Here is a 25,015-nt window from a genome sequence, read left to right as displayed (position 1 = left end):
CTGCCCAGGCCCACAGCCGGTTAGGGGCAGAGGCTGGAGCCTTGGTGTCCTGTTCCCAGGCCGGTCTCTGCCCTGGACCCGGCGGCAGTGTAAGTGGAATTTGCCGCTTTGGGCCTCTACATTCAGCGTGTAGTAGCCTGGCTCCCCAGGAACCCCTAGGACAGGCAGGCATCTGGTGGTGTGGTCCTTCTCCCTCCCTTCCTGCCCTGGGTGCCAGGTCCTCTGCTGAGGTGAGCCCACTGGATCCCAACAACAACCCCATTTTATGGAGGAATAACCTGAGGCTGAATGAGAAATGCCTCTCCCAGGGCTGTGCAGCCCAACATGGGGCAGAGGAATTGCTCTCTTCTTGGGGTCCCCAGCTGTTCCGCCCCTTCCCAACTGCCCCCCCTGCTCGGCCTTCTCCTGACCCGGGCCAGACCGGCCCTGTGCCCACGGCTCCTCTGAGACAAGGCTGGGACTTTTCCGAAGGGATTTTACTGAGAAAGTTGGGGGAAAACAACATGGAAATAGAGTAAAAGAAACAGCACAGCCTCATGCTGAAAAGCGGGCACAGGTTTGGGCAGGGGTGGGGTGCAGCTGGGAGTTGGGAAGAGGTCTGGGGGCAACCCCCTAGGCCTGGGCACCACCAACTTTTTAGGGACCTGTCTTTTGAGTGGAGGTGACCTACATTGGGAGGTCCCAGCACTCAGATGTGCCCCGTGACCTGGAGAACAGGAGGGGCAGACCAAGGAGCCCCCAGTGTCCACCAGGACCCTGCCCCATGGGAAGACCCAGTCCTCAGAGGCAGAGATCTAGGCTGGAAGCCTAGCCTCTTTCTTGCCAGATGTGTGGCCGTGAGCAGGTCCCTACGCCTTTCTGAGTTGGTGTCCTAGTGCAATATGGCTGGAGAGCAGCTACCCCACGGGGTCCCAGGACTTCCACCGAAGAGCCCTGGGTGATCACCTCGAGGGCCCCCCCACTTCGGTCTCTTGAGTTGTGCTTGCCCCCTCATCTCTTAGTCTCTGACTGTTGGAGACACATGGGACAGGAGGCCATTGGGCAGGCTGGCCTGAGTGGGGGTGGGGGGGAAGGCCCACCCAACCAGCGGGGTGCCTCACAGGCTTGAGCTGGGACTCTTATGGCCCCACTTCACAGAGGGGAACCCAGGGCTGTGGGAGCTAATGACTCAAGGGAAAACTAGAGGGCTTCCTGGAGGAGGTGCTGGTATCTCCAGGTACAGCTTGGTCCATGTGCAGATGTCAGCAAGGTACTGCAGCATCTCAGGTGCCTTCCAATCTGTTATGGGCTGGATTTTGTCCTCAAAAAATTCTCATGTTGAAGTCTTACCTCCCAGTACCTCAGAACGTGACTGTATTTGGAGGTGGGTCTTTGTAAAGAGTGACTAAGTTAAAATGAGCCCATTTTGGTGGGTCCTAATCCAACATGGCCTTATAAGAGGGGGAGATGAGGACATAGACCCACAGAGGGATGACCATGTGAAGACACAGGGAGAAGACGGCCGTCCACAAGCCACGGAGAGATGCCTCAGGAGAAATCAGCCCTGTCAACACCTTGATCTGGGACCTTGCAGTCTCCAGAACTGTGAGAAAATAAATGTCTGCTGTTTAAGCCCCCCAGCCCATGGTACTGTGTTATGGCAGCCCTGGGACAGCTCAGGGGCTTGTGTCTGCTCTCTTCAGAACGCTGCCCAGAGCACCTCCCCTGCTCTGCCCCACGCCCCTGTGGCTCCAGCCCGAGTGAACAGGCCTGGATCTGTCCTCCCTGGATTTTCCCTAAGATTTTTCCCTAGGACGCCAGCAGCGGAATCCCCCCAGGAGGGTGTCGGGCCAGCGTCTCCTCAGTGACCCTCCCCACAAAATGTCTTTAGCTGGAGCCACCTTGGAGGAGTGGGACCTGTGCTCCTGGCCACTCAGGCTCAGGCCCACCTCCTCACCTTCCCTCACGGGCGGACCCCTGCTATCCCTCCTGTCCCTGAGCGTAATCCTATCTGTCCTCGAGGGCCCCTCTCCTTCTTCCAGCTCCTGGCAGGTGGCCTACAATGTTCCCTTGGCCGTCGCTGTCTCCCCCCCATTTCTGCCCTCGGGTCTCTTAGCGCCAGGCAGGGCACAGGGCTGGCGCTGGCGACTCTGCCCTGGAGGGAGGGGTCCTTCTGGGCTTGGCCGCTGTGGGCTGGGTGCCCCCTTCCAGCCAGCTGGCGCCTGCTGCCTCTGGCCTCAGTCTGACCAGCCCTCCCCAGCCGTGTCTACCCACTCCATGGCCTCCGGAGCGCTGCTTCCTCGTCCCTCCCCTCCATGGCCCCTGGCCTGAACCTGAGCCTGCGCTGCCAGGAGTCAAAGGTTGGAGTGATTGCCTCTGGAGTGGGAAGGGGGTGGGAGCATTTCTACAAGTGAAAGCATGGGGCTGCGGTGGAGGGTGGGGCTGGGGGGGTCTGGGGGCCGTGGCCAGCTTGGCGGTAGCTGGGGAGTCCCAGCTGTTGGTCACTCGCTCTGGCTGCTCCAGAGGCCCCAGCGCCTAGGCCCCGCTCTGAGGCCCCTGCTCGGCCGGCTTCTCCTGGCTGCCCTGCTCTGTTTGGGGCCCAGTGTCTACTCACCCGGCAGGTATGTCTGTGCAGGTGGGGCAGGAGGGCCACCGGGGTGCTGTGGGGAGTAGGCGGGGACTCAAGGGGCTGAGGACAACTCTGGTTCTGCTAGTGGCCTTCCAGGCTGAGCACCCCGGCTCGGAGCCCAGGCCAGAATGCCAGCTCAAATCACAGTGATACACGCGTGCACACATGCACACACAACGCACAGAGCTAGAAAGCATACAGACATGAACATGCAGACCTACACGGACTCACGAACAGAACCACTCACAGACACTCTGAGGCACACGCGTACCGGGAGACACACTCAGGCCAACGCATAGTTGTGCGGAACCACACGCACAAAGCAGTGGCACACCTACGGGCCGATTCGCCTACATGAAATTGTTTCTCTCTTTTCCTTGGGCACCTGCCATGTACCAGCCCTGGCTGGAGGCTGGGTCAGGCCCAATCTCTGCCCTGGGGGGGGTTTCTGGTCAAGAGGCAGATGTCCCAAACCCTGTCATTGTCCCCCGATCATGGGAGAAGGTGTGCCCAGGGCAGGAACCAGGCCCAGAGCAGGAGGCGCTGACCATGATCTGGGGCTCAGCTGGTTGGAGAAGGCTTCTTGGGGGAGGAGCCACATGTGCTGAGCCTTGAAGGAGTCAGCAGCTGCAGAAGGTGGGGGTGAGGTCACTGTTGGCAGAGGGAACAGTCTGTACAAAGGTGTGGAGGAGAGGTGAGTGCGTCCAAGTGATCAGAGTGGGTGAGGGATTGAGTAGATGAAGCTGGAGGGGCCAGTTAGGAAGGGTCTTGAATGCCCAGCTAAGGATCTGTGCTTCTCCTGAGGGTGATGGCAGCCCAGGGTGGGGAGAGGGGTTATGTTTTGTTGCTATTAAAAAGGGAAGCCTTTTAAGTGCCTTTTAAAAATAGGCTTTTCTGGAGTATAGAAAAGCTATTTCTAAGCAGATGATCATATCACCTACAAATAATGACATTTTTTATCGGGTCCTTCCCAATATTTATACTTCTTATTCATTTTTCTTGCCTTATTGCCTTCGCTAGTTCTTCTAGGCAAATGTTGAATAGTGTGAGAACACACGCTTGTCTTCTTCCGTATTTCAGGAGAAGAACCTTACCTTGCAAGGCAGGGTTTTAAGGGAGGTTTATGTTTTGGCAAGACCCCCCCATTGCTCTGACGAGATGGGTTCCAAAGGGTCTAGGAAGGGGTACAGTTAGGACCTGTAATCAGATGATGGGGGGTGGCAGGTGGGAGGTATGAAGGAGACACAGTCCTCTGCCCGAGGTGGCTAATTTGGAGCTTTGAAGGATGGGGTGACAGTCCAGGCTCAGGGTAGGCGGAGAGGCTGGGAGTGGGAAGGGCACCACGGGATACCTGGGAGGAGATGCTATAGGAGGGAAGGCCTAGGAAAAGGGGGTGGAAGCTGGGGCTGGGGATAGCAAGTGGTGGGGGAAGCCCAAACTTGACTTCTTGGTCACAGATAGGGTGGCCCCAGATGGGAACTTCCAGTGGCCATGTCTTCTGGGTGGCATTCCTGCCCCTGCCACTGGCCCTGCGGTGTGGGTGCCGTGGCCTGACCTGGAGAACATGGGGCCCAGGGCTCAGGCTAGGCCTGGGCCTCCTGGGCCTTGAAGCTCATCCAGCACCGCGTCCCAGGCACAAGGGCCTCTGAACACTCAGGGCAATGGGACAGATAGAAAGAAAGCCAGAGAGAGGCCCCATGGGTGGGGAGGCAGGCACGGGGCAGGGGCCAAGGTAGAGTCGGCAAGGAGTCTGCAGCCCAGAAGACACCAGCGTGACGCCTGGCCACGCCAGCCAGGCAGGGGGTGACCCTTACATTGATAGTTCACTCCTCCGCCAGGCTGGCTCTGGGGTGACGGGCAGCGGGTAGAAGAACAGAGGTCCGCAGGCCAGTGACGAGGCCCCATCGCCACAGGGACAGTCCGAGGGCCTGGCGAGCACACAGGCGGCACAGCACAGCCCGAGGACTCCTTGGAGGTGGAGGCACCTGCGCCTGAGGTTCTGAAGACCAGGTCAGATTCGGGGAGTAGAGGGGGAGGCTGGGAGAAGGAGCAGCCTAAGTAGAAGGTGGGAGGCTGGACGGGCACGAGGCGGCTGGTGGGGCTGGATGGGTGCAGGTCAAGGAGGCCCAGAAATGAGGCTGCAGAAAGCTCGGTCCAGGACGGGGGGCTTCGAATGCCAGGCTGTGGGACTCAGGCTTGGCCTGAGGGCTGCGGAGAGCCACGGAAGGGTTTAAAGTAGGAGACTGGGTTGACTTGTGCCTTGTGAGGGTCAAGAATGACTTGGGAAGCTGCAGAAGCGGGATTCAGGGAACAGGGGGCAGAGGGACCAGCTGGGGGCCTCGATGGGCCTTCAGTGCAGCTCCGATTTGGGACGAGGGTGGTTGAGCAGGGTAGGTGGGCTCCAAGTCTCTGCCTCGTGACCTCCCATGAGACCCAGCCACCAGCTGCCCCTCCTCCCCCAGAACTTGCCTCTAGGCTTCCTGGGAGAGCTTCAAGTCCGACCCCGCTCCGGGCATCTGGAGCTGACCCCACCTTCCGAACCTCTGCCAGGAGAAAGGGTTCCTCGGGCAGCAGGGCTTGCTGATGCCGGGAGACACAGGAGTCCAGCCTCTGCTCCCAGGTTCCTAGAGAGACCTGGGCTGGCCCAGGCTCCCCACCCGGGAGCTGTGTGGCTTAAGGCAAGACCCTGTCCCTCTCTGAGCCTGTTTCCTCATGTATGAAATGCGGTGAACGACACCCTGCCACTTTGTTGTCACGGGGATCTGACGTGTGTCGGGCATTGGGCTGAGCACGCAAGGGGTGCTTACTAAGTGTGAGCTCTTCCCAGCCAAGGCAGGCCAGCTTGTCCTTCCCAGACACTCCCTGGAGACAGAGCCCGGAGCACGGCAGACTGGGCACAGCTGGAATGGCTTTCTTCATCACCACACCTGCCCCTGCTGGGCACTGGGGGACACCGGGGGTGGGGTGGGGGGGCAGTGGGTGGAGGGGATGGCCGGCTCCTGTGACAATGCTCCCTACCGTTGGGCTGGTCTGCGGGCAGGGTCCCCGGGTCCTGGCACCAGGGAAGGACAGCGACCTGTGGCCGGGGTGGGGCTGATAAGGCCCCCATCAATCACCTGAGCCTGCCCCTCCCTCAGTGGGGCCTCCTTCCAGCAGCTCAGTGGCCTCTGGGAGAGGAAGGTAGGCCTCAGCGGACCCCCTGCATGTCTGACCCCCGCACAGACATCTCGCTGGAGGGCATGAGGGGGTGGATAGGGGTCTGGGTCCTGCCCATCCTGGTGTCAAACTGAGGCCCGGGGAGAGGCCGTTCCTGCCCACTATTACCCAAGAGTCAGGTGCTGGCTCCAGCCTGGCCTTTGTCCCCACGGTGAGGGGTGACCTGGGGATGGGGGGGTCTCAGCCTCTGGTTGGTCAGTGACTTCAGCAGGTCCTGCCCTTCTTTGGGCCCCAGTTTCTTCAAGGCCAAAGTGAGACCTTGCTGGCCCCCCACCATCTCCAACCCCTCTTAACACAATGGGGTGGGTGGGAGGTTCCAGCAGCCAAGAAGTTTCTCTCCTTCCTCCCACCCCTAGCTTAACCTAAAGGCAGAAAGTCAAACACAGCCAGGCTGGGCGGAAAGGGGGTGGGGTGTGGGCGGAGCCTGGGGGAGCCCGGGTGGTGAGGGCCCTGCTCGGGGTGGGTCAGGGGCAGCCCTTGTTCTGCACCCCCATGCCCTGGGGACCCCCTCCCCACCCTCTGTCGGGGAGGGGCCAGAGCATACCTCCCTGGGTGGTGGGGAGGAGATGCAATGGGTGAGAAACAGCTTGGGAACCTCCCACCCCTGGTTAAATATAGAAGCACGGCCCCTCCCACAACCTTCCCTGCAGGCTGCAAGGCCCGATAAGCCCCCGGTGGCCTAGGCCAGCCCCCTCCGGCCTGACCCCACCTCCCTCCAGTTCTGAGACACCCAGGGAAAAGGCATGGCCTCCCACGGGGGTCCCTGAGCTCCGCTTTGAGCAGAAGCAGTTAGGCCTGATGGCTGAATGGGGGTGAGCTGAAGGATGGGGTGGGGGGCAGTGAGTGGCTTGTGGAGGGGGTGGGCATTTTAGCCTCAGGACCTAAGGTCCAGGAAGTCCTGGACGTGGTTTCTGGGCCCAGCCCCAGGGACTGTGGGCTGCGGGTCGGGCTGTGCCCCGGAACCCACGCGTTCTCCAGCTCCGATGGGAGGGTCTCCAGCTCCGATGGGAGGGTCTGGCCTGGCAAAGCCGGTGAGGTGGGTACCTGGAGGAGACCTTCTTGGAAGATGGTGTCAGGGAAAGTTTCCTGATGGAAGCAGCTGTCTGTGTCTGCAGAAGTAGCTGCAGCCTGGCACAAAGAGGGCTCTGGCCATGGGAGCTGCCTGGTGACATTTCCTTTTTGACAGCCTTGGGGTCACCTCCTGGGGAAAGCTTCCCTGACTAAGCTACTGGGCCCCAGCACATCCCACAGGGCTCTCATGGGTTTCTGTGTCTGCTCCTGGGGGCTAGGCACCCCCAGGGCTTCCTGAGCCTCCTTTTCGCCCCCAGCTCTGCTGCCACCAAGATGCCGTCGCCTCAGACAGTGGCCTCTGGGCCGGAGCTGCACAACGCCAGGGAGCCTGTGGTACCCCAGATCCCAGCTCAGGGCACTCGGAAGGCAAGCAGCGAGGATGCATCCAGCGCCCATCGTGAGGGCTTGAGGCCTGGCCTGGGCACCCTTCGGCGGGCCTTCTCAAAGGCAAGCCAGTGGGCTTCGGGCTGCGCCCCCCAGGAGGACCCAGGCCTGCTCAGGCGCAGCTCCCGCCTCTTGTTCCGGTCTTTACGGCGTGCTCGGGACGAGGGCCCGGCTGCTGACCAGACCCAGGCTGCCACTGGGCCAGGGGTGGCCCATGGCCGGGAGGCGCCCTCAAGGGCCATCGACGGTGTCAGCCCGCAGTCATCCACTGGGGCAGGGCCTGCGGAACTAGAAGGTGAGGGCTTCCTCACTGCTAAGCGGGGGAGGAAACCGAGGCCAGAGAGGGGGGCAGTGGGGCCTAGGCTTCCTGACAGGCTCTCCTCCCCAGCTACCCCAAACCCCTGCCCCTGTACAATCTCACGTTAAATTCTTCCAACATTCCAACAAGGGCAGCTGAGAAAAGTGAGGCTCAGAGAGGTTAAGTGACTTGCCTCAAGTCTCACAGCTGGGAAGTGGAAAAATGGGATGTGAACCCAGATCTGCAGGACCCCAGGACTCCAGAGGCTTCCACAGCCTGGCTCCTGGCCAAACCAGAGTGGTGGAGAAGGCACTGGCCCTCTCAGATCACAGCGTCACAGAGGGTGCCTATGAGCCATGGGGCAGAGGAGAGGTCAGGGGGCTGCCCAGGAGAGGACACATTGGAGTAAGGCCCTGAAGGGGGAATGTAGGTGAAGGTAGAGCGCTCCTAGGGGCTGGAAGTTGGCCCAGAGCAGGGAACAGCAAGAAGTGTTGAAGCTGGACACTGTGGCAGGAGCCTGGGCATGCCCACCCTGAGCTCTGACCCCAATGGACCTGCAGTCAGGACTGTACTTGAAGCCACCAGGTCTAGTTCTGTAGAGCTGGGAGTGGGAATGGGAGTGGGGGAGCGGGAAGGCAGGGGCTGATCCCAATTGCTGTTCTGAGCCAGGCTTGGGACCTGTGGTTCTGCCTCTTCAAAGGTGATTCCAAAGGACACAGGGCACCTGGGGCTGTTGCTCCTGGAGCAGGCCTTCAGATGCAGCTCTGGGGCCCGGCAGCCCGGCTCCGGATGTGTGGGATTGGGGCTGACAGGCCTAGCTGAGGCGTCCCCCTCATTGCCCCTCTTCTCACCTGACCTCGCAAAAGACAAATCCGTGGCTGACCTCATCACGGAGCGGAAACTGCTGGCGGCCTTCGAGCAGCTGCGGCACCTCGAGACTCGGCTAGTGGCCGAGAAAGCCTCGCGCACCTTCGAGCAGGACCCCACGGGCTTTGCGCGGCGCGCCATGGACCTGTGCCTGCACTACGATGGGCTGGCTGCGGAGATCGGCGCCATCGTGCTCGAGACCCTGGGCCCAGACGGCGTGGACGCGGCCGTGCTCGCGGAGCTGGCCCGCGTGGTGCGCGCGGAAGAGGAGGCCCACCCAGAGCCCCCTGCAGACGGCGACTTCCTGTGCACGCCGCGCCACTGGCGCCAGCACTGGGAGGACGCGGTGCGCCGGAGCGCGCGGGAGCGCGTGCAGCAGGTGAGCGCGGGGGAGGCCCCGGGGTCCGGCTTGGCCCAGCTTCTGGACGAGCTCGGCCGCTTGGTTCGCCACGACCTGCAGAAGGTGCAGCTGGAGGTGCACCCGGCTTACGCGGCCGCCGGCTATCCCGCGTGGGAGGCCTACCGGCGCGCCTTCCACGGCGCAGTGGCCCAGCGCCTCCAGGAGCTGGCGCACGACGCCCACGGCTGCGAGCAGCTCTACACCCTGCTGGACTGGGCCTCCAATGTCTACAGCAGGTGAGGCCCCAGCCAGGACGCCATGAGGGGCAAGGAGGGGCTGGAACTGCCCACATGAGAGGCCTTCAGGAACCTGCTCTAAAGAGCACAGGGCACCTTTCTTCCCCTTTTCCTCCCCGGAGAGCGCTGGCGATATCCGGGAGGCTTCGACATTCTCTCCTCTCCGTTCTAGACCATGGTGCTCTCCCGAGAGGGGAGGGGGCCATCAGCCGCCGGTTCCTGAAGCTGGAAAGCATCCGGGTGGGGGGCGGGGGTTGCTTATGAGGCAGGGAGCCCAGTTAGGCACAAGCTAGTCCACAGGGTGCCTCTGAGCAAATTAGCAACGGGCACCCCTCCAGGCAGGACACAGCCGTGGGCTCACAGCGCTTGGCGTGAGCTGGCTTTCAGCCCCACTCTCGCTTTGGATGGACACCTGGGTTCAGGGCTCTGCAGAACGTCGTGGGGTGGGTCACCTCTCCCGCTGAGCGCTCCCCAGCCCCACGGGCAGACAGGCAAGCCGGAGGAGGGCGCCAAAGTTCTGGGCTCCTTACTAGGCCCTGTGGCCTCAGACAAGTACCCGCCCCTGTCTGGGCCTCCCTAGTGTGGACAGGATAGTGGCTGGTCCCTGAGCTGCATGGTCCTGGGGGCGTTTAGAGTTCAGTCTTGGGTGTACCCTGACCGTGAGGGTAGTGGTCACACCCGAGGCAACCTGGTCAAGGTCCATCTGGACGGCCCTCTTTATGCACTCTGCGCATGCACACCTGATTGCTGAGGGTAACAGGAAGTCCGGCAGTCAGAAGCCGCGGGGAGGGGTGTCTGGCATGGAAACCTGGAGGGCGTGCTGGGGGGCTGAGGATGTGAACAGCCCAGATTCGGGGCCCTCACGGTGATGGCGTTAGGCTTTGAGCCTATCCAGAGGGGAGTAGGGGCAGCCGCTGCCCCATCAGAGTTCTGCTCAGAACTTCAGGCCCCACCCTGCCTTCCAGTCCTGATTTCCTGGGCTCCCAGGACCTGGCTCTGCCCTCGGAGCCGCTGCCCCCACTCCTGGCACCCGATGTGTGGGCCCGACTCGAGAGCGACTACGCCAGCTTCCTGGAGGTAAGGGCCACGAGGGGCCAGGCGGGAGGGGGCGGGTCCAGGTTGAGTGTGGCCGCCGCCGCCCCACTGCAGGGAGGCTCCGTGCCCTCAGGCGTGGGCCTGTGCACCAGCAGGGTGGCCCCTGTCTCCAAGGGCGCGTGACGGGGCTCTGGGCTCGGGAGGTAGGGGACCTCCTTCCTGGGAGGGTCTCACCGCGGCCCCTTCCTTACCCTGCACAGACCAAGATCGCGAGCTGCTTCGATGGCATCCTGCAGGAAGAACAGAGTCGCTGGGTGGCTGCCGAGGCCCCCGACGTGCTGCAGGGCCACTACCATACGTCGCTGTCCGTCGACGTACACATGGTGCGCCCAGAAGGAGGGACATGTGTTTGGGCCTCAGGCGGTAGAGACACCCAGAGCTGTAAAATAGTCATAACCGCCTCCCCGTTAGACGGGAGCTTGAGGCCCCATGTGGGGCCGGATCAGAGGCCCTCGGGTTGCCTGGCCAAGCTGGGAGCGCCAGGCCACAGCTCCCAGCTTAGCAGGCGGCCCTGTGGGTGGGGGGAGTTGGGAGGGCTGACCTCGAGGCTGGGGCCGCTGGAAGTTGCAGGCGAGACGTCGAGGAAGGGCAGGGAAGGCTGGAGACATCACGGGGCCGCGAGGTGGGGGGCTGGGGGCGTCGGGACTGAGGGCTCAGACGCGCCTTCAGCGCGTGGCATCGCTCTCAGCTCGTGGCACAGCACGTGAAGGCAGCCGGCGTCATCTCCGCGGAGCTGGAGGCCACCACCTTGCAGATCTGCACGCGGGCCCTTGGCCTCTTCCTGCCCAGGTAGGGGCGCATCTTGGGCCGGGGTGTGGTGGGTGGAGTGGCCAGGGTGTGGACGGTGGTCGTCCCTGGGGAGGGCCCATCCTGTTGGCTCAGTGTCCGAGATCCCCGGACAAGCCTCATCGTAAGGCCGGAGGGAGGGCGGACGCGAGGTCATAGAAGCCAGAAAGAGTTTCCAAGACCACTGCGTACCTCTCCGCCAGGTTTGAAAAGGCTTTCCTGGAGTCGGGGGCGGTGAGCGAGCCTAACCTGTGCGCCAACATCAATGCTTGCGAGGAGTTCAGGTGGGTTTATCTCGCTCCTCCGCAGGGGCGGTGCCGAGCACGGCCGGCAGGGGGCGCGCAAACTGAGGGAACCGGGACCGGGAAGGCTACCGCGGCGGCCTCAGGCGGCCTTCCCAGGAGGCCTCCAGGGATAGCTTGCCTCTCCGCCTCCGTCTCCGCTGTGGGGTCCTGTCTCGGCCCCGCAGAGCTGAGGCCCTGGAAGGGATGCGGGGAGTTTCAAGGCCGAGCAGAGGCCAAGAAGCCCTTCCTGACACTCCCCCCCAGGGCTTTGCTCGTGCTGGGGCCTGGGTTTATCTACCCCCAGAAGGCAGAGGCCCCCCGTGGGCTGGCACTGGCTGTCCGCCTTCTGTGCCAAGCGTTAGTGTCCCCCCCACTTAAGATGCATCAGCTGCTGCAGCGCAAGGGTGGGGTCCCCATGTACAGATGGGAACGTGGAGGCTCAGAAAGGAAATGCCACTTGTCCACGGTCACACAGACAGGACGGGCTGGATCTGGGACGTGAACAAGGTCTGTGTGACCCCAAAGCCTGACCACGCCGAGGCACTGCTTCTGGAACACTCTCTTGTCCCTAACCTGGGCCAGACTGGCCCTGGGCACGGGGAACCCTGGGGTTCAGCCCCAGGGAACATTCTCTGTTCCTCGGTAGGCAGCCTCTGGCCAAGCCCCTGATGGAAATTTAGCCTGCCTTTCTGTGTCCCTGGGCTGGGGACCGGGCAGAGCCTGGCCCTCGGTTTACCCAACAGTGAAATGGGGACATTATAATATTTGGAGAGGCAGTTATGAGGCTCAAAGGAGGGGCCCCTGTGTCAGGAATGGCTGCATTGCACTGCTCTGTCACCAAGAGGGATGCAGGTTCGGCTCAGCGCTGCCACAGGGGAGCTCTGCCATGCGGTGGGGCCACACCGCTCCACTGCCCGGCCCCTCTATGGTCTGGGCATAGCGCTGGCCCCTCACTTGACTCTGCTCCCAGCCCCAGGGGTCTGCCCTTCACATTATAGTCTAAGTGAATGGAGTTGGTGTGGCACCAGTCTTCATGGCTGTATGCCAGGCCTTGACCCCAGCCTGTTCCCCCTTGCTCACTTTGTCCCCTGTCCTGGCCCCTCCCCAGAACTCATCTTCTGGCCAGGTTCCCAGGAAGCCTTGAAGAGCTGGAGAAGCCCCTGGTGGCTGCCACCTGCGCCTTTCAGAAGCAGCTGCTCCAGGGCTTTCAGGGTGATGTGCAGGTGAGGGGAATGGGCCCTCCTCTCCCCACTTTCCATGCCCAGCAGGTGCCCCCTGTGTCCTGGAGCCTGGAAGCCCAAGTCACGGCATTCATTTACCGTGGGGGCAGTGCTGGGGTGGGGTGGTGTGTCGGGGGGCTGGCGGGGGACCCAGACAAGTTCCCAGCTGAGCAGAAACAGTTGGGAAACAACTACCTTCTTCAGTCTCCGCGTCTCAGAGTGGGTGTGTCCAAGGAACTTCTCCTCATCCGGCCCCTCAAGGCCCCCCCAGGACTCCCCAAGCAAGGCCTGGCTAGAGGCTCAAACTCAAACTCAAACTCTGCCTACTGGGGCTCCGGGCCTGGAGGAGGCAGTCCCTGGGAAAGGCCTAGTGACATAATTTGTGGCAGGAGAGGGAATGTCACCAAGGTACCGTAGAGAGGGGGTCAGATAGCTCCCCAGAATTTCTTCCTGTTGACAGATTGTCCCTTGGCCTGAAACACCCCTGTCAGGAGCCATGCACGGGGCTCCCAGGGGAGGGTCTAGTGCGTGGGGAGGACACCTGGCTAGAAGACTCCTGACCCCCTCTGCCCCCAGCCGCTCTTCAAGGTCCTGTGCACCAAGGCCTGGCTGACACAGGACATGCTGCAGCCCCTCCTGGACAAGGTGGTGGCATTCGCCGGCCACCTCGAGCATGTGGTCCCGCCCCGGGCGCAGGTATGGGAGGGGGCGAGCTGTGGTGGGGGCATGCCCAGGGCCCCTACTGTTGACCCTGACCCAGACCCCCGCTTTGGCCGCCCAGGAGACTCTGCAGGAGGTACACCGTTACGTCGTCCGCGAGTACCTGGCGCAGGCGCTGAGGCCCCGCGAGCGGTTCCGGGGTGTGGAGCGCGTGAGTGGCTCCCAGAAAATGGGCCTGGACGCCCAGGCCATTGGCAACACCTTCCAGGACCTGGTAGGAGCACTGTCTGGCTGCCCGGCGTGCCGGCCTCCTCGGGGGGCCTCCAGCGTGGGGACCCTCCACTAGCATCCCCCATTCTCATTTCCGCTCGCCCCTGTAAGAGCCCCTGCGGGGCAGGCTTTGTCGGAAGTGATTCTGCACACTCTCCCCCAGCGGAGCGGGGCCGGTGGGGACGACACTTTGCATACGTTTGCATTCATTTGCATGTAGTTTGTGGGGTGTGTGGGGAAGGGATGAGGGTCGCAGCCCCGTCTGATGGGAGGGAACTATGGAAGACCTCTCCTGAGCCCCTGACCCTGAGCAGTTCGAGGGTCTGCTCCCTACACATACACCTCTTATCTGGGTAGCTGGTCCCCCACCCGCTGTACGACTCCAGGCAGGACTTGCCCGCGGGGCCTCGGTTTACCCATCTGAGGAGATTCTGGAAGACACCTCCGTGCTCTATCGTGGGGGAGGGAAGATGACTATTGAGCTGCGACTGAGTCCACGGTGCCGAGGCCCGCGTCCCCTTCCGCGATGCAGCAGGCAACCCAGTGGGACCGCGGTGGTGGCTTCAGGAGGGCTCTACGGGGCTCTAATGGATGGGCTGCAGGCAGGGGCGGCAAGGGGGTTCCGGGGGGGGGACAGTGGCCCGCCCCGCACGCGTCTCCCTGTGTCCGTAGGGCTCTGAGGCCACTTGGTTGGGCCGAGCTATCCCGTGCGTGGCGGACATACTGGGCGAGACTTACAAAGACGACATCCGGCGGCACCTGGAGACACTCATCCGGAGCTACCCCGACATCAGGTCCGTTCCCCACTAGATTCTGGCGGGCCCCGCGGGGCCCTGGGGTCAGGGCACTCGTGCCTGCAGAAGTGTCCCTGCGGCTGCAGGTGGGCGGGCGACGAGCCTGAGGGCGGCGCGAGCTGGTTCGGGGGAGGGGAGAGGGGAGGGGGAGGGGAAGGGGCGCCTCCCGGGCGGGGCTCGGACTAGCGCCGGCCTGAGTGCGCAGGTGCAGGTGCAGCAGCTAAGGGTCCCCGGCCTTCAGGCTGTGGCGGAGCCTCGTGGGATGGGGGCTGCCCTTCCCTCGTGGTCTCGTGGTCTATTCTCACCATCCACATTCAGTCCTGTGGTGAGATGGGGAGAGACGTCCCCACCCCTGGAGTCTGAAGGGAGTGGGAGACTCTCCTCCCGTGTCTGATGGTGGGGACACGTCCCTCCCCCGAGAGGCTGAGGAGAGGCCGCGGCCCCCACCCCTGGGAGAAGGCTCTTTCCGGAAGCCCCAGACCTGGCCAGGAGGAAGGAGGCTTTGATCCCGGGTGTGTGGTGGGGGGGGGGGGTGAGTCATGGTACCCATGGAAATCCCAGCCCGAATTTCTCCACGGCCTTGGAGATTCCAGGGTGGGGAGACTGCAGAAAACCCCCGGCCTAGCTCCTTCCTGGACCCACCGCCTTGCCCTGCACCCCGACCCCCCGGGGAAAATTCCAGGCCCCCAGCCCGCAGTGACCACCCCTCCCCTCCAAGCGCCCGACGTTCCCCTTCTGGCCCGTCCCTGTTTTCCTGCCCTGGGCTGGCCTGCCCTCCCTAGCTTGTGGGGCGGTGCTTCGAGCTTCTTGGGGTGCTCGGGAGGGGAGGGGGAGCTCCTGATGCCACTGGGCGCAGGCCTCCCACCCCCATGCTGCCTCTGCGTGCTGCCTGGCTGTGGCTCCCCGCACAGGGCTGGAAGCGGAAGGCCCTGACTCCTTTCTGAGGCCAGCGGCTCCCCCGGCCCCGCCCCCGTGTGGCCGCATTGCTGCATCCTTCAATCCACTAGGTTTCTTGAACCTCTGCGTAGGCCACAGAGGCCTGCCCTCCTGGCTCCACGTGGCTTCGCACCCTTCAAGGCCCAGCCACCTCTTCCAGGAGCACAGCTCCTCCAGGCTCATTCTCAGTCTCTCTGAGACCAGGCTCCAGGAATGCTGGGTGCACTCGTACTTCCAGCCCAAGCCCCCAGGGTTCTCCTCACCTCGGGGTCTGGGGTGTCATTGAAGCTGCTGGGTCTGCAGTGAGGGTCCGCGTGTCTCTGCAGGCGGGACCACGTGCTGGCCATTCTAGCGCTGCGCCGACTGGGCCACCGTCGGAACCAGCACCTCCTGACGCATGCCCAGGACCTGCTGAGGGCCGTGGCCAAGGCAGGGGGCCCCGGCGCTGCTGAGGGCCACGTGCTCTTCGAGGAGATCGAGGTGCCCACCTCCATGGATGTGCTAGTCACCTGCATCTAGTGCTCCTGGGCCTGAGAGGGGCCGACCCCAGGTGGAGGGTTGGCCATCTTCCCCCAGGCACTGAGCCCCAAGTCAGGAGCCCATGGTCGTGGAGTTCCCGTCCTCAGCCACGCATGGCTGGTGACCAGAATGAACAGCCATGAGAGGCATCTCAGGCATTTGCGGGGGAGGGTTCGGGCGTGTCAGAAGTTCCCATCGGCACTGCCCACCCAGGAAGGCCTCCCTGCCTAACTGTCCAGCGCCACCCCAGTCTGAAAGTGAAGAACAGAGTATTTATTTTTAAAATAAACATGAATGAAAATGGTGTCTCCCTAAGGAGGGGCAGGCCAAGTTGGCTTCAGGCAGGAGGCCTGGGTTCCCATGCACCCAGGGTCCAGCCAGAAGTTCCGTGGTGACTCCATTTGGTGACGACTGCTTCCTGCTCACTGCACCAATGGGGAGACTGAGGCAGGTCTAGAACTGGGAAGGCCCACCCCTGTGGCTGCAGAGCAAGACAGGCTTTGACCCCGGGCCCCCAGTGCCGCGTGCCTAGTGAGCTTTGCCCAGCGGGGTGAGCGCTGCTCTGTCCCGTTCTAAGCAGGCCTGGGCCCTGGGAGACAAGAAAAGGCCAAGCCTTGTTCTGCAGCTTGAGGTATTTGGGTTAGTTGTGAGAGGAACTTCCCAGCAGTGAGAGCTGTGTGCTGCGGCAGGGCAAGTGTCAACCTGGAGTGTGTGTATGGGGGGTGCCCCTGCAGGTCTCGGCTCTGGACGTGGCGCTACAAGGAGATCACCGCGCTGCGCCCTCGCGCACGCCCCTCCTCGTTCTCCTCTCACAATAGTTGGCACTGAAATTGGGCTCCAGCCTGCAGTTGACGCTGCTCTGGAACCCATTTGCGTCCATAACCTCGGGCTTGCCAGGAAGGCTGAGCTCTGAGATGGGGAGACGGACAGGATGCGGCTGGAGGCAGCGATAGGTGCCTTTCCCCCCAGTCCCCTTTCGGGGTCCCGGGGGGAGCAGGAACAGGTCCCAGCGGCAGCCTGTTCCATGGGGGCACCTGGCCAGGGGTGGGGCAGGCCGGGGGCCGAGGGAGTGTCCAGATCTTCCCAAGTGGGGAATCCAGTGGGGGTGGGGTGAGCAAGGCAGGAAGGAGGAAGCAGAGAGGATGGGGCTCCCAGGCTCCGGGAACAGGGGCGGCGGCGGGGTGTGTGAGTGCTGACGCTGACAAGCGGTCCTTGTGTCAGTGGGGAAACTGAGGCCAGCGGAGGGTGGAGGTTGGCACTGCTTCACAACAGGCCCCAGCACTGGTGGCCTGGGATCCTCACAGCCAGGGAGAGGGGAGGTATCGGAGGGGCACCTCTCTTCCTAGGGAGGGGCAGGTGATTGACAGGTCAGCCTGACCCCACATGTAAGCCCAGGGGCTGGCAGTGGTCTGGGTGAGAGTCTCAGGCCGGGGGGGTGGTGAGAGTATAGGAAGCCTTGATCTGGTTTGGTCCTGGCCAGGTTCTCCCCCGGGAGCCCCTGCCACCCCCTCCCACATTTGAGTCCCAGTCCCCAGGCCCCTCAGGGAGGCCCCCTCCTGCAGGCCCTGTTCCTCGCCCTGACCCTGACAGGCCTGACCTTGCCTGAGCCCCTTGGCTGCAGGCTGAGGGTCCTGGGGCTGGGTTTCTAAGCCAGGCTGCAGAGGTGGGAGGGGATCCAGGAGACTGTAGGCAAGTTTCTTCACCTCTCTGTGCCTCAGTTTTTCCAGCTGTGAAATAAGGGTTCTGTCTGTGCCTCCCAGGCCGGGGAGAGGGAAGTTAAGAGCCTGCCGTAAAGCCAGGCTCTGGCCCCACTGTGACCCCGTGTTCGCAGGTGTCTGGCCAGGCCACCATCTGCAAGAAAAAGCCGAAGAGAGGCTGGGTGCAGGGGTGGGGGACTCTGTCAGTGAATCCTGAGGTGGATGGTGTCAGTGAGTGGGCAAGGCCCCCAGCGGGAGGCTGGGGAGGGGTGTGGGTCTGAGCAGACGCCTCATGTTGCAGTGGGAAGGATTTAGGCTGAGACCCAGGCCCAGAGGCAGGAAGTTAGGGCTTTCCCGGCAGGAGCCTCCGTGCCCGGTGGGTATGTGTGCCCTGTGGATGTGCCTGTGAGCCCAGCAGAGTCTGGGGGCTGGGGTCAGCTTCCCAAGGCCAAGCTGGGGTGAGCAGGAAGCCAGACGGCAGCTTCTACGGGGGTGCAGCCAGGGAGGCTGCAGACTGGAGGGAGGGCTGAGGCCAGGGGACCCGGGGCTGGCTCAGGTCCAGGGCTCTGGCCATTGGCTGTTCTGCCCCGGGCTTGGGGGCTGTGCTCAGGACCCCCCTGCCCACCAGGTCCCATGAGGCCTTGCGAAGGGCCAGAGTGCTTCCGTGGCCATCCTGTTGTCCAGGCCAAGCATGGGGGGAGGGGGCTGGCTCTCAGAGCTGCTTCCGAACTTGTGAACCATGTTGTCTGGCTGATAAGGAAACGTGTGTGCTTGTGTGCACGTGTGTGTGTGTGTGTTCACATGTGTGTGCGTTCCTGGAATGTGCCAGCCCCTGTCAGTGCCCGGGCCTTGCCTGGTGCCTGTGTTCCCCTGTGCAGCAGGACATCCTGTTTGCCCCTAGATCTCGGGTCCTGGGCCCTACCTCTGACCCCTGGTCGCACCTCTGCCTGGCCACTCCCTCCCCCCGCATGGCCCCCTACTCCTCCCGCTTCGGCTCAGCTTGGCTTCCCCCAGTGCCCATGTTTCCTGGGGCTCCTTCATGGACTGAGGGTCACGTCTGTTCTCTGGCCCTGAGCCTGTGGGTCCTTGATGAGGCTGGAGGGCAGTGAAAGGGTGTGGGGGCCGCCTGCCCAAGGCAGGGTGCTCAGGTCCGAGGACAGGATGAACCCAGCCTGATTACCCAAGGATAGCCTGGGGTGACAGGAGGGACCTGGGTGTCCCCCCTAGCTCCACCTGGACTTGTGCCCTCTGTGGCCCTTCGCCCATGCTTGAGCGTGTTCAGGTCTCAGCGCTGCCCTCCCACAGCTGGTGACCTGGGCCCTTTCCCCTCTGAGGCTCGGTCTCCTTATCTGCGATGTGGGAGGGAGCGCCCAGTAGGTGAGGGAACTCAGGGGTAGATGAGACTGGCCAAAGAGACCCAGCACCAAGGGCTTGCTGCGAGGGGCAGTCATCGTGTCACCTCCGTGCCTCCACGGCCTCTCCCTCTTCCTTCCTTGCCTGGTGACCCCGGCCCCTTCCTTCCAGGCCCTGCACCACATGGGGCCCCTAGACACAGGGGCAGCACCCTCAGCAGCTAGGATGTGGTCCTGGCGGGGCCCCTCAGCATTGCCCTGGCGGGGAGAGGAGCTGCGGGGTCCCCGGGGCCACTCTCTGTCCCCTCCCTTCCTTTGCTACCCCTGAGTCACTTAGGCAACTCCAGCAGGTCAGAGGCCCCGCCCACCAAGGTCAGTGTCTGCCCACTGTCCATCCTCGGCCCAGGGGGAGGAGATGGGACAGTCCTTCCCCAGCCAGTCGGTGCCGAACACTGGGCAGTGGGCCTGTGCCAGGCACTGCGATCAGATGATCGGAGGGGGCTGCTGACGAGGGCTGAGCCACAGAGCTCCAGGTCTGGGGGAATCAGGGCCCGCTGGGTGACAGCGCAGGGCCCTTTTTGGCGGAGTTGCTGGGAGCCGTCACACCCCCGTGGCTGAGCGCCTCTAGGGACTCAGGGCAGCCTCCCTGGGCCCCTGCTCTAGTGAAATGCTTGCAGCGGACTGATACTTCGACAGGTCACACCCACCTCTGGGTCCACTCCTCTCCTGGACCCGTGGGGTCATTACAAAACCCTTCATCCTTCCAGGGATTCCCATCCTCTGGGTGCACATACACCCACCCGCTCATTAGCGGCTTTTAAAATGCATTTGTTGGGACTTCCCTGGTGGTCCAGTGGCTGACTCCGCACTCCCAATGCAGGGGGCCCAGGTTCGATCCCTGGTCAGGGAACTAGACCCCACAGGCATGCTGCAACTAAGAGTCCACATGCCGCAACTAAAGATCCCATGTGCCACAGCTAAGGCCCGACCCGGTGCAGCCGAATGTTTAATAAATAAATGAATGTTTAAAAAAAATAAAATGTTGTTAAATGTTTTCTTTTTTTTTTTTTTTGCGGTACGTGGGCCTCTCACCGCTGTGGCCTCTCCCGTTGCGGAGCACAGGCTCCGGACACGCAGGCTCAGCGGCCATGGCTCACGGGCCCAGCCGCTCCACGGCATGTGGGATCTTCCCGGACCGGGGCACGAACCCGTGTCCCCTGCATCGGCAGGCGGACCCTCAACCACTGCGCCACCAGGGAAGCCCAAATGTTTTCATTTTTAACCTTAATGTTTTAGTGATACATTCACATAGTTCAAAATTGAAAAGGTACAAAAAGGATATACAGTGAACGTCTCCTTATTCCCATCTCCCTGTGTCCTTCCCCAGAAACAATGAGGGCTCCTTATAGGACCCTTGAGTTTGTAAGAAGCAATATATGTGGCTATACACATGGATATATACACGGATAGTGGGCTGTATACACGGAACATCCATGGGAATAGTGACATTTCAGGCATTGGTGAAGCACCTGCTTTTGCTGGAGGGAGTTGTGTTGGGGGGACGGCAGTCTTTCCTGAGCCCTGTGAAAGCAGACGGTAGAGAACCTAACGCTCTTAGATTGATAGGATCCCCAAATATTGGACTCTTAGCATGCGGGAAAGAGGAATGTTGTGAAAAGTCCCACTGTTTCTGGGGTGCACTCTGTGCTGGCTCTGCACAGTGATTTATGGCTTTCCTCCTTCCTAAGGATTCGGTGCAGGGGTTAAGAATTAACCTCTTATTTTATAATAACTTTAAATGGAGTATCATTTGGAAAAATACCGAATCACCATGTTGTAACCTAAAACTGATATAATATTGTAAATCAACTATACTTCAATTAAAAGAAAAAGCATTAGCCTCTGGATTCAGACCTCTCTGGGCTGGGGTCCCAGCTCTGCACCTTCCTAGCTGTGTGACTTTGGGCAGTTACTCCACCTCTCTGGGCTCTGGCTCCTGGTGTAAAATTGGGAGCATTACAGGAGAAAATGCCGATGTGCTGGCTAAGGGCCTGGCCTGGGGTTTGCACTCCCTCGAGTAGCAGTTCCTGTTATTTACATGCACTCCCTCCTTGGAGCCTTCCCGGGCAACCCCCTGAGCAAGTGTCTGCACCTCCCAAAGGGTGAAGCCATGTGCCTAAAAACACAGATGTGGGAATTCCCTGGTGGTCCAGTGGCTTCACTGCCAAGGGCCGGCGTTCCAGCCCTGGTTGGGGAACTAAGATCCCACAAGCCGAGGCATGGCCAAAAAACAAAAACAAAAAACATAGATGTAAGTGGTGGAGTGCCCCAGGGTCCAAGTGGTCCCATGCCCGAGCCCCGCCATCATGCCTTCCTTCTCCAAAGTCCAGGAGGGCAGAGCTCCCTGGTGTCGGGTGAGGAGGCATTCCAACACCCGGATTTGAGAAACTGGTGGGCCCTGTGGCGGTTTGGGGCAGGCTCCCCGCCCCCCCTTCAGCCTTGGCGGGCTCCACACAGCACTGGGATTCCCACCAGAGCTCCTGCCACGTGACCTGCCTCTGTCACTGGGTGGGACTTTATGTGGAGTAAGGCTGTTTTCCTGGAAATGATGCCGTCTAGGAGAAGGGCCCGCAGGCTGCTGGACCAGGGCAGCCCCGGGTCAGAAGGGCTAGAGGTGAAGTTGGCCATCTTGCATCACCACCGAAAGCCATTGTGAAAAGCCAGGCCCACTTAGGAAAGAGGCCAGGCCACTGGGGCTGGCACGGGGATTCCCTGATGCCCTGGAAGGGCATCCCTCCAGGGGGCCCTCCTGCATTACACTTCTTAGAAGGCCACTGGGGTTAGGGTCCTGCTGCCCAGTGGGCCCTGCTTTCTCCCAAGTGGTCCCACCTCCAGCACGGGAAGTGGGCCAGGCTCATCGAGCACCAGAGGAAGCCATTCCTCCTCAGGCCTCATTTTCCCCATCTGCCAAACACAGACAGGAGTGTGGGGTCTAACTTCCTCCGGGGAGGAAGGGAGGGGCTGTTATCAAGTAGACGGCTGCCTGGGGGTTGGGGGCACTGCCTGTCGGGGTACGCCTGCTCTGATGGGTGCCCCCCTGGGAGGGGCTGGCCTGGGAGGGTGGTGCCTGGTCAGCTGTCCTGGCCATTCCATGGTTCTCAGCGGGGTCAGGAGACTCTGGCCGAGGTCAGGTGCAGCTGCTAGTCACCCTGAGCAAGTGGCCTCCCCTTTGGGGGGCTGGGCGGCAGCAGAGATGCCAGCCCGAAGGCCCCAGCTTTCGCATGCACTCACCCCTCCAGGACTCAGAGGATCCGATGGCTCTGCCCAGCGCTCTTAGTGAGTGGGACATCCCCAGGAAACAAGAGGCTCCAGGAAGGGTCCCAGGTCAGGTGACCGCCTGAGAAGTGAAGGGAGAAGCAGCGCCGTGAGAGCCAGGGCTGGGGAAGTGGGAAGTGCAAGTCATCTCACAGAGGGAAGTTGGCAGGGCCGTGAGGAGGAGTCCACCCGCAGTCAGCACCGCCCTGCCAGCCAGGTCCTCCCGGTGCCCCCGGCTCCAGTCCCATCCCCCCGCCGGCTTTTGCACCTGCTGAGCCCTGTGCCAGAACGGGCTCCCTCTGCCTCCCACCCTTCTTCCAGGGAGCTTCGGGAGGGGGAGTAGAGGGAGGACATTAAACACACACCGCCTGCATTATTCTCTGGCTGGGCTGCCAGGACTGGGTCAGCCCCTCCTGCTGCCCCACAGGGTGAGGGTGAAGACTCAGTTAATTGACTGGACAAGGTCGTGAAAGAGATTGGGAAATCTTTTTTTTTTTTTTTTCCAAAGATGAAAAAGGGGTAGAGGGCAGTAAAAGCTCCCATTTCTGCATCGAAGCTTCCCAGCCCAGCAGTCAGTCCTTCCTTGTGTCTGACTTAAATGCATCAAGCTGTATTTCAGTTGATCAACATTAGGGGATAAGCACAACACTGACTGTGTGGCTTCCAGCTCCACCGCTGACCACCACGCCACTGGAACTATCTGTGCCTCGATTTCCTCATCTGTGAAAAGGGGATAATTAAGGAGTACCCATTTCATACGATTGATGAAATCAGTTAGTGCATGCGAAGCACTTAGAACAGAGCTTGGCACCTGTCGACAACAGATGTCAGCTGTCGACCCGTGCTCAGAGCAGCATTACTCATGACAGCCAACAGGTGGCAGCAACCCAAGCGTCCATGGACAGATGAAAAGATAAACAATGAAACATTCTTCAAGCTTAAGAAGGAAGGACATTCTGACACATGCCACAACATGGATGAACCTTGATGGCATTATGTGAAGTTACATAAGCCGGTTACCAAAGGACAGTTACCATCCTTTTGATTCCACTGATATGAGCTACTTAGAATAGTCAAGTTTATAGAGATGGAAAGTAGAATGGTGGGTGCCAGGCTAGTGGGAAGGTGACGAGGGGGAGTTAGTGTTTAATGAGTACGGAGCTTCAGTTTTGCAAAGTGACAAAATTCTGGAGGTGGATGGTGGTGACGGTTGCATAACAACGTATGACATCATGCCACTGACCTATATATTTAAAATGGTCAAAATGGCACATTTGGTTATGTGTATTTTACCACAATTAAAAAAAAAAGTCATCTGTCATTTCCAAGCGGAGGGAAGGCACGTGTCCTGGGCCTCCCAAGCCCTGAGTTGCATGCAAGGAGCTGACTACAGCTCCTGGCCAGGTGCTGGCACACTTGACTTCCGGGCTGGCCTGAAGGGTCTACTGCCAGTCCGCTCCTGCGTGCTGCCCTCCCTGCCAGGTGGAACTGGCCTGCAGCCCCCCCACCCATCGCCTGGGGAGGTGGGGGATGGGAGAGCAGCTGGCCAGGGACACTCTCAACAAGCATCTGATGCTCATTTCCTGCTGAGGGTGGAATTCTTGGCTGGCCTTTGGCTCCTTCTGGAAGTGTGGTCTCCTGGGGACAGTCTCCTCATCTGTCAAGAGGGGTTAGAATAGCTCCTGCCCTATGGGCCCCGCTGGCAGTCACACCCCTTGGCCCTCTATGCAGCCCTATTTTCAGAGGATTTCCCTTGAGTTGGGGGCTTCACATATGTGACGCTTGACCCTCATGCCTGAACTCAGGGAAAGAAGTACCTGGTGCAGCCACAGGAGGGGTGGGCAGCTTTTCCCACCCCCTAGCCGCAGCCTGGAGCTCAGTGAGGCCATGGAGAGGGGCGCAGGTGTCATGGCAGCTGGGGACGAGGGTGGCTGCCCAGCATCTGCCCGGTGAAGCATCCTTCCTGTCCCTGAAGACCAGGGTCTGGAGCTCTGAGGGGGTGGTGGGGTCTTTGAGCCTGACACTGTCCCCTCCCCCCATTACCCAGAGCACTTTGGATTCTCCAGCAATTTCCCAATCTGTGTGGGGTTAGAAGAAGAAGCCTGGTGGGAAGGCATGGGGATTGTGCAATGAGGCCACAGCAGGCAGCCACGGAGGCACTGGGCCAGGACCCCTTGCTTCTTGCCCTTGTCACCCTGTCTGGCTGGATGAACTTGGGGGGAGGGGGGTTCTGGCCTTTAGTCTCCCCATCTATGCACTGGGAGCAGCTGGAATGACCCTCCAGCTGCTGGGGCACTGTGACCAGTTGGTTCAGATCTGAAAAATGTCACCCCTGCGGCTACAGGGAGAGAAGGGGTGGAGCCCTTCTTACTGCAGCCTCCCCTTCCCACCCCCCCTCCCCCCGAGGGACAGGATCGATGTCCAAGCCCCAATGGTGGCCCTTCGCCACCATTCCTAAGGAGGAAGAGGAAGTTCTCAGTTCCAAAGGGCACCCCCATCTCCCCGCTGCCTTGCCCACTTGGCCAGGCCTCCCAGGCTGCAGAGATCTGTGCCCAGTTCCCAGGGGGAGCAGGGAACCAGTGGGGAGGGGGAGGGGTGGCAAACAAAAGGGAGGGAGGAGCAGAGGCTCTATTAAGAAGCAAAAAGGAAGCTGGTGCCCAGGCGGGAAATTCCTGAGCCACAGGGTCCTTTCCAGAGGGCAGGAATTCCTAAGATGTGAAACGGGGAAGGGGTACTCTTCACCAGCACCCCTCTGGCCCTTTGACAGAAAAACAGGGCTTAGATAGGGAAACGGAGGCCCAGAAAGGGATGTGACCTGCTCAAGGCCACGCTGAGTGCGGACAAAGCTGGGCTGAGTGAGACTCAAGCCTGAGCTGTCGGGGTCCCCATCTGGTGCCTTCAGGAGCCTGTCCTGGCCCAGCGCCGGTCCCAGGAAGGGAGAGTGTTTCAGTGGGAGTCCTACAGGCCTGCGTGTGGGTTCCGACCACCGACCACCATTTATTGCCTG

General features: G+C 61.3%; 1 protein-coding gene across 5 annotated transcripts; it reads left to right on the top strand.

The window, feature by feature from the left end:
- Nucleotides 1–2,040: 2,040 nt before the first annotated feature.
- EXOC3L4 (exocyst complex component 3 like 4) lies at nt 2,041–16,642 on the top strand. Of its 5 annotated transcripts, none has more exons than XM_060003878.1 (13): nt 2,488–2,600; nt 4,447–4,618; nt 7,153–7,574; nt 8,444–9,080; nt 10,046–10,157; nt 10,376–10,498; nt 10,864–10,964; nt 11,165–11,245; nt 12,354–12,468; nt 13,042–13,161; nt 13,247–13,399; nt 14,068–14,189; nt 15,452–16,642. In XM_060003878.1, the coding sequence occupies exons 3-13, from the start codon at nt 7,169–7,171 to the stop codon at nt 15,642–15,644; spliced, it is 2,163 nt and encodes a 720-aa protein (XP_059859861.1). In that variant the 5' UTR covers nt 2,488–2,600; nt 4,447–4,618; nt 7,153–7,168; the 3' UTR covers nt 15,645–16,642. The 5 variants fall into 5 exon arrangements, with proteins under 5 accessions (XP_059859859.1, XP_059859860.1, XP_059859861.1 ...); XM_060003879.1 differs by having other exon boundaries at nt 2,520–2,600; nt 4,522–4,618; XM_060003876.1 differs by lacking the exon at nt 4,447–4,618 and having other exon boundaries at nt 2,041–2,600.
- Nucleotides 16,643–25,015: the final 8,373 nt, after the last annotated feature.

Source organism: Delphinus delphis, chromosome 2 (genome assembly GCF_949987515.2).
Source record: "Delphinus delphis chromosome 2, mDelDel1.2, whole genome shotgun sequence".
NCBI lineage: Eukaryota > Metazoa > Chordata > Mammalia > Artiodactyla > Delphinidae > Delphinus > Delphinus delphis.
This window is presented reverse-complemented; position numbering and strand designations above follow the sequence as displayed.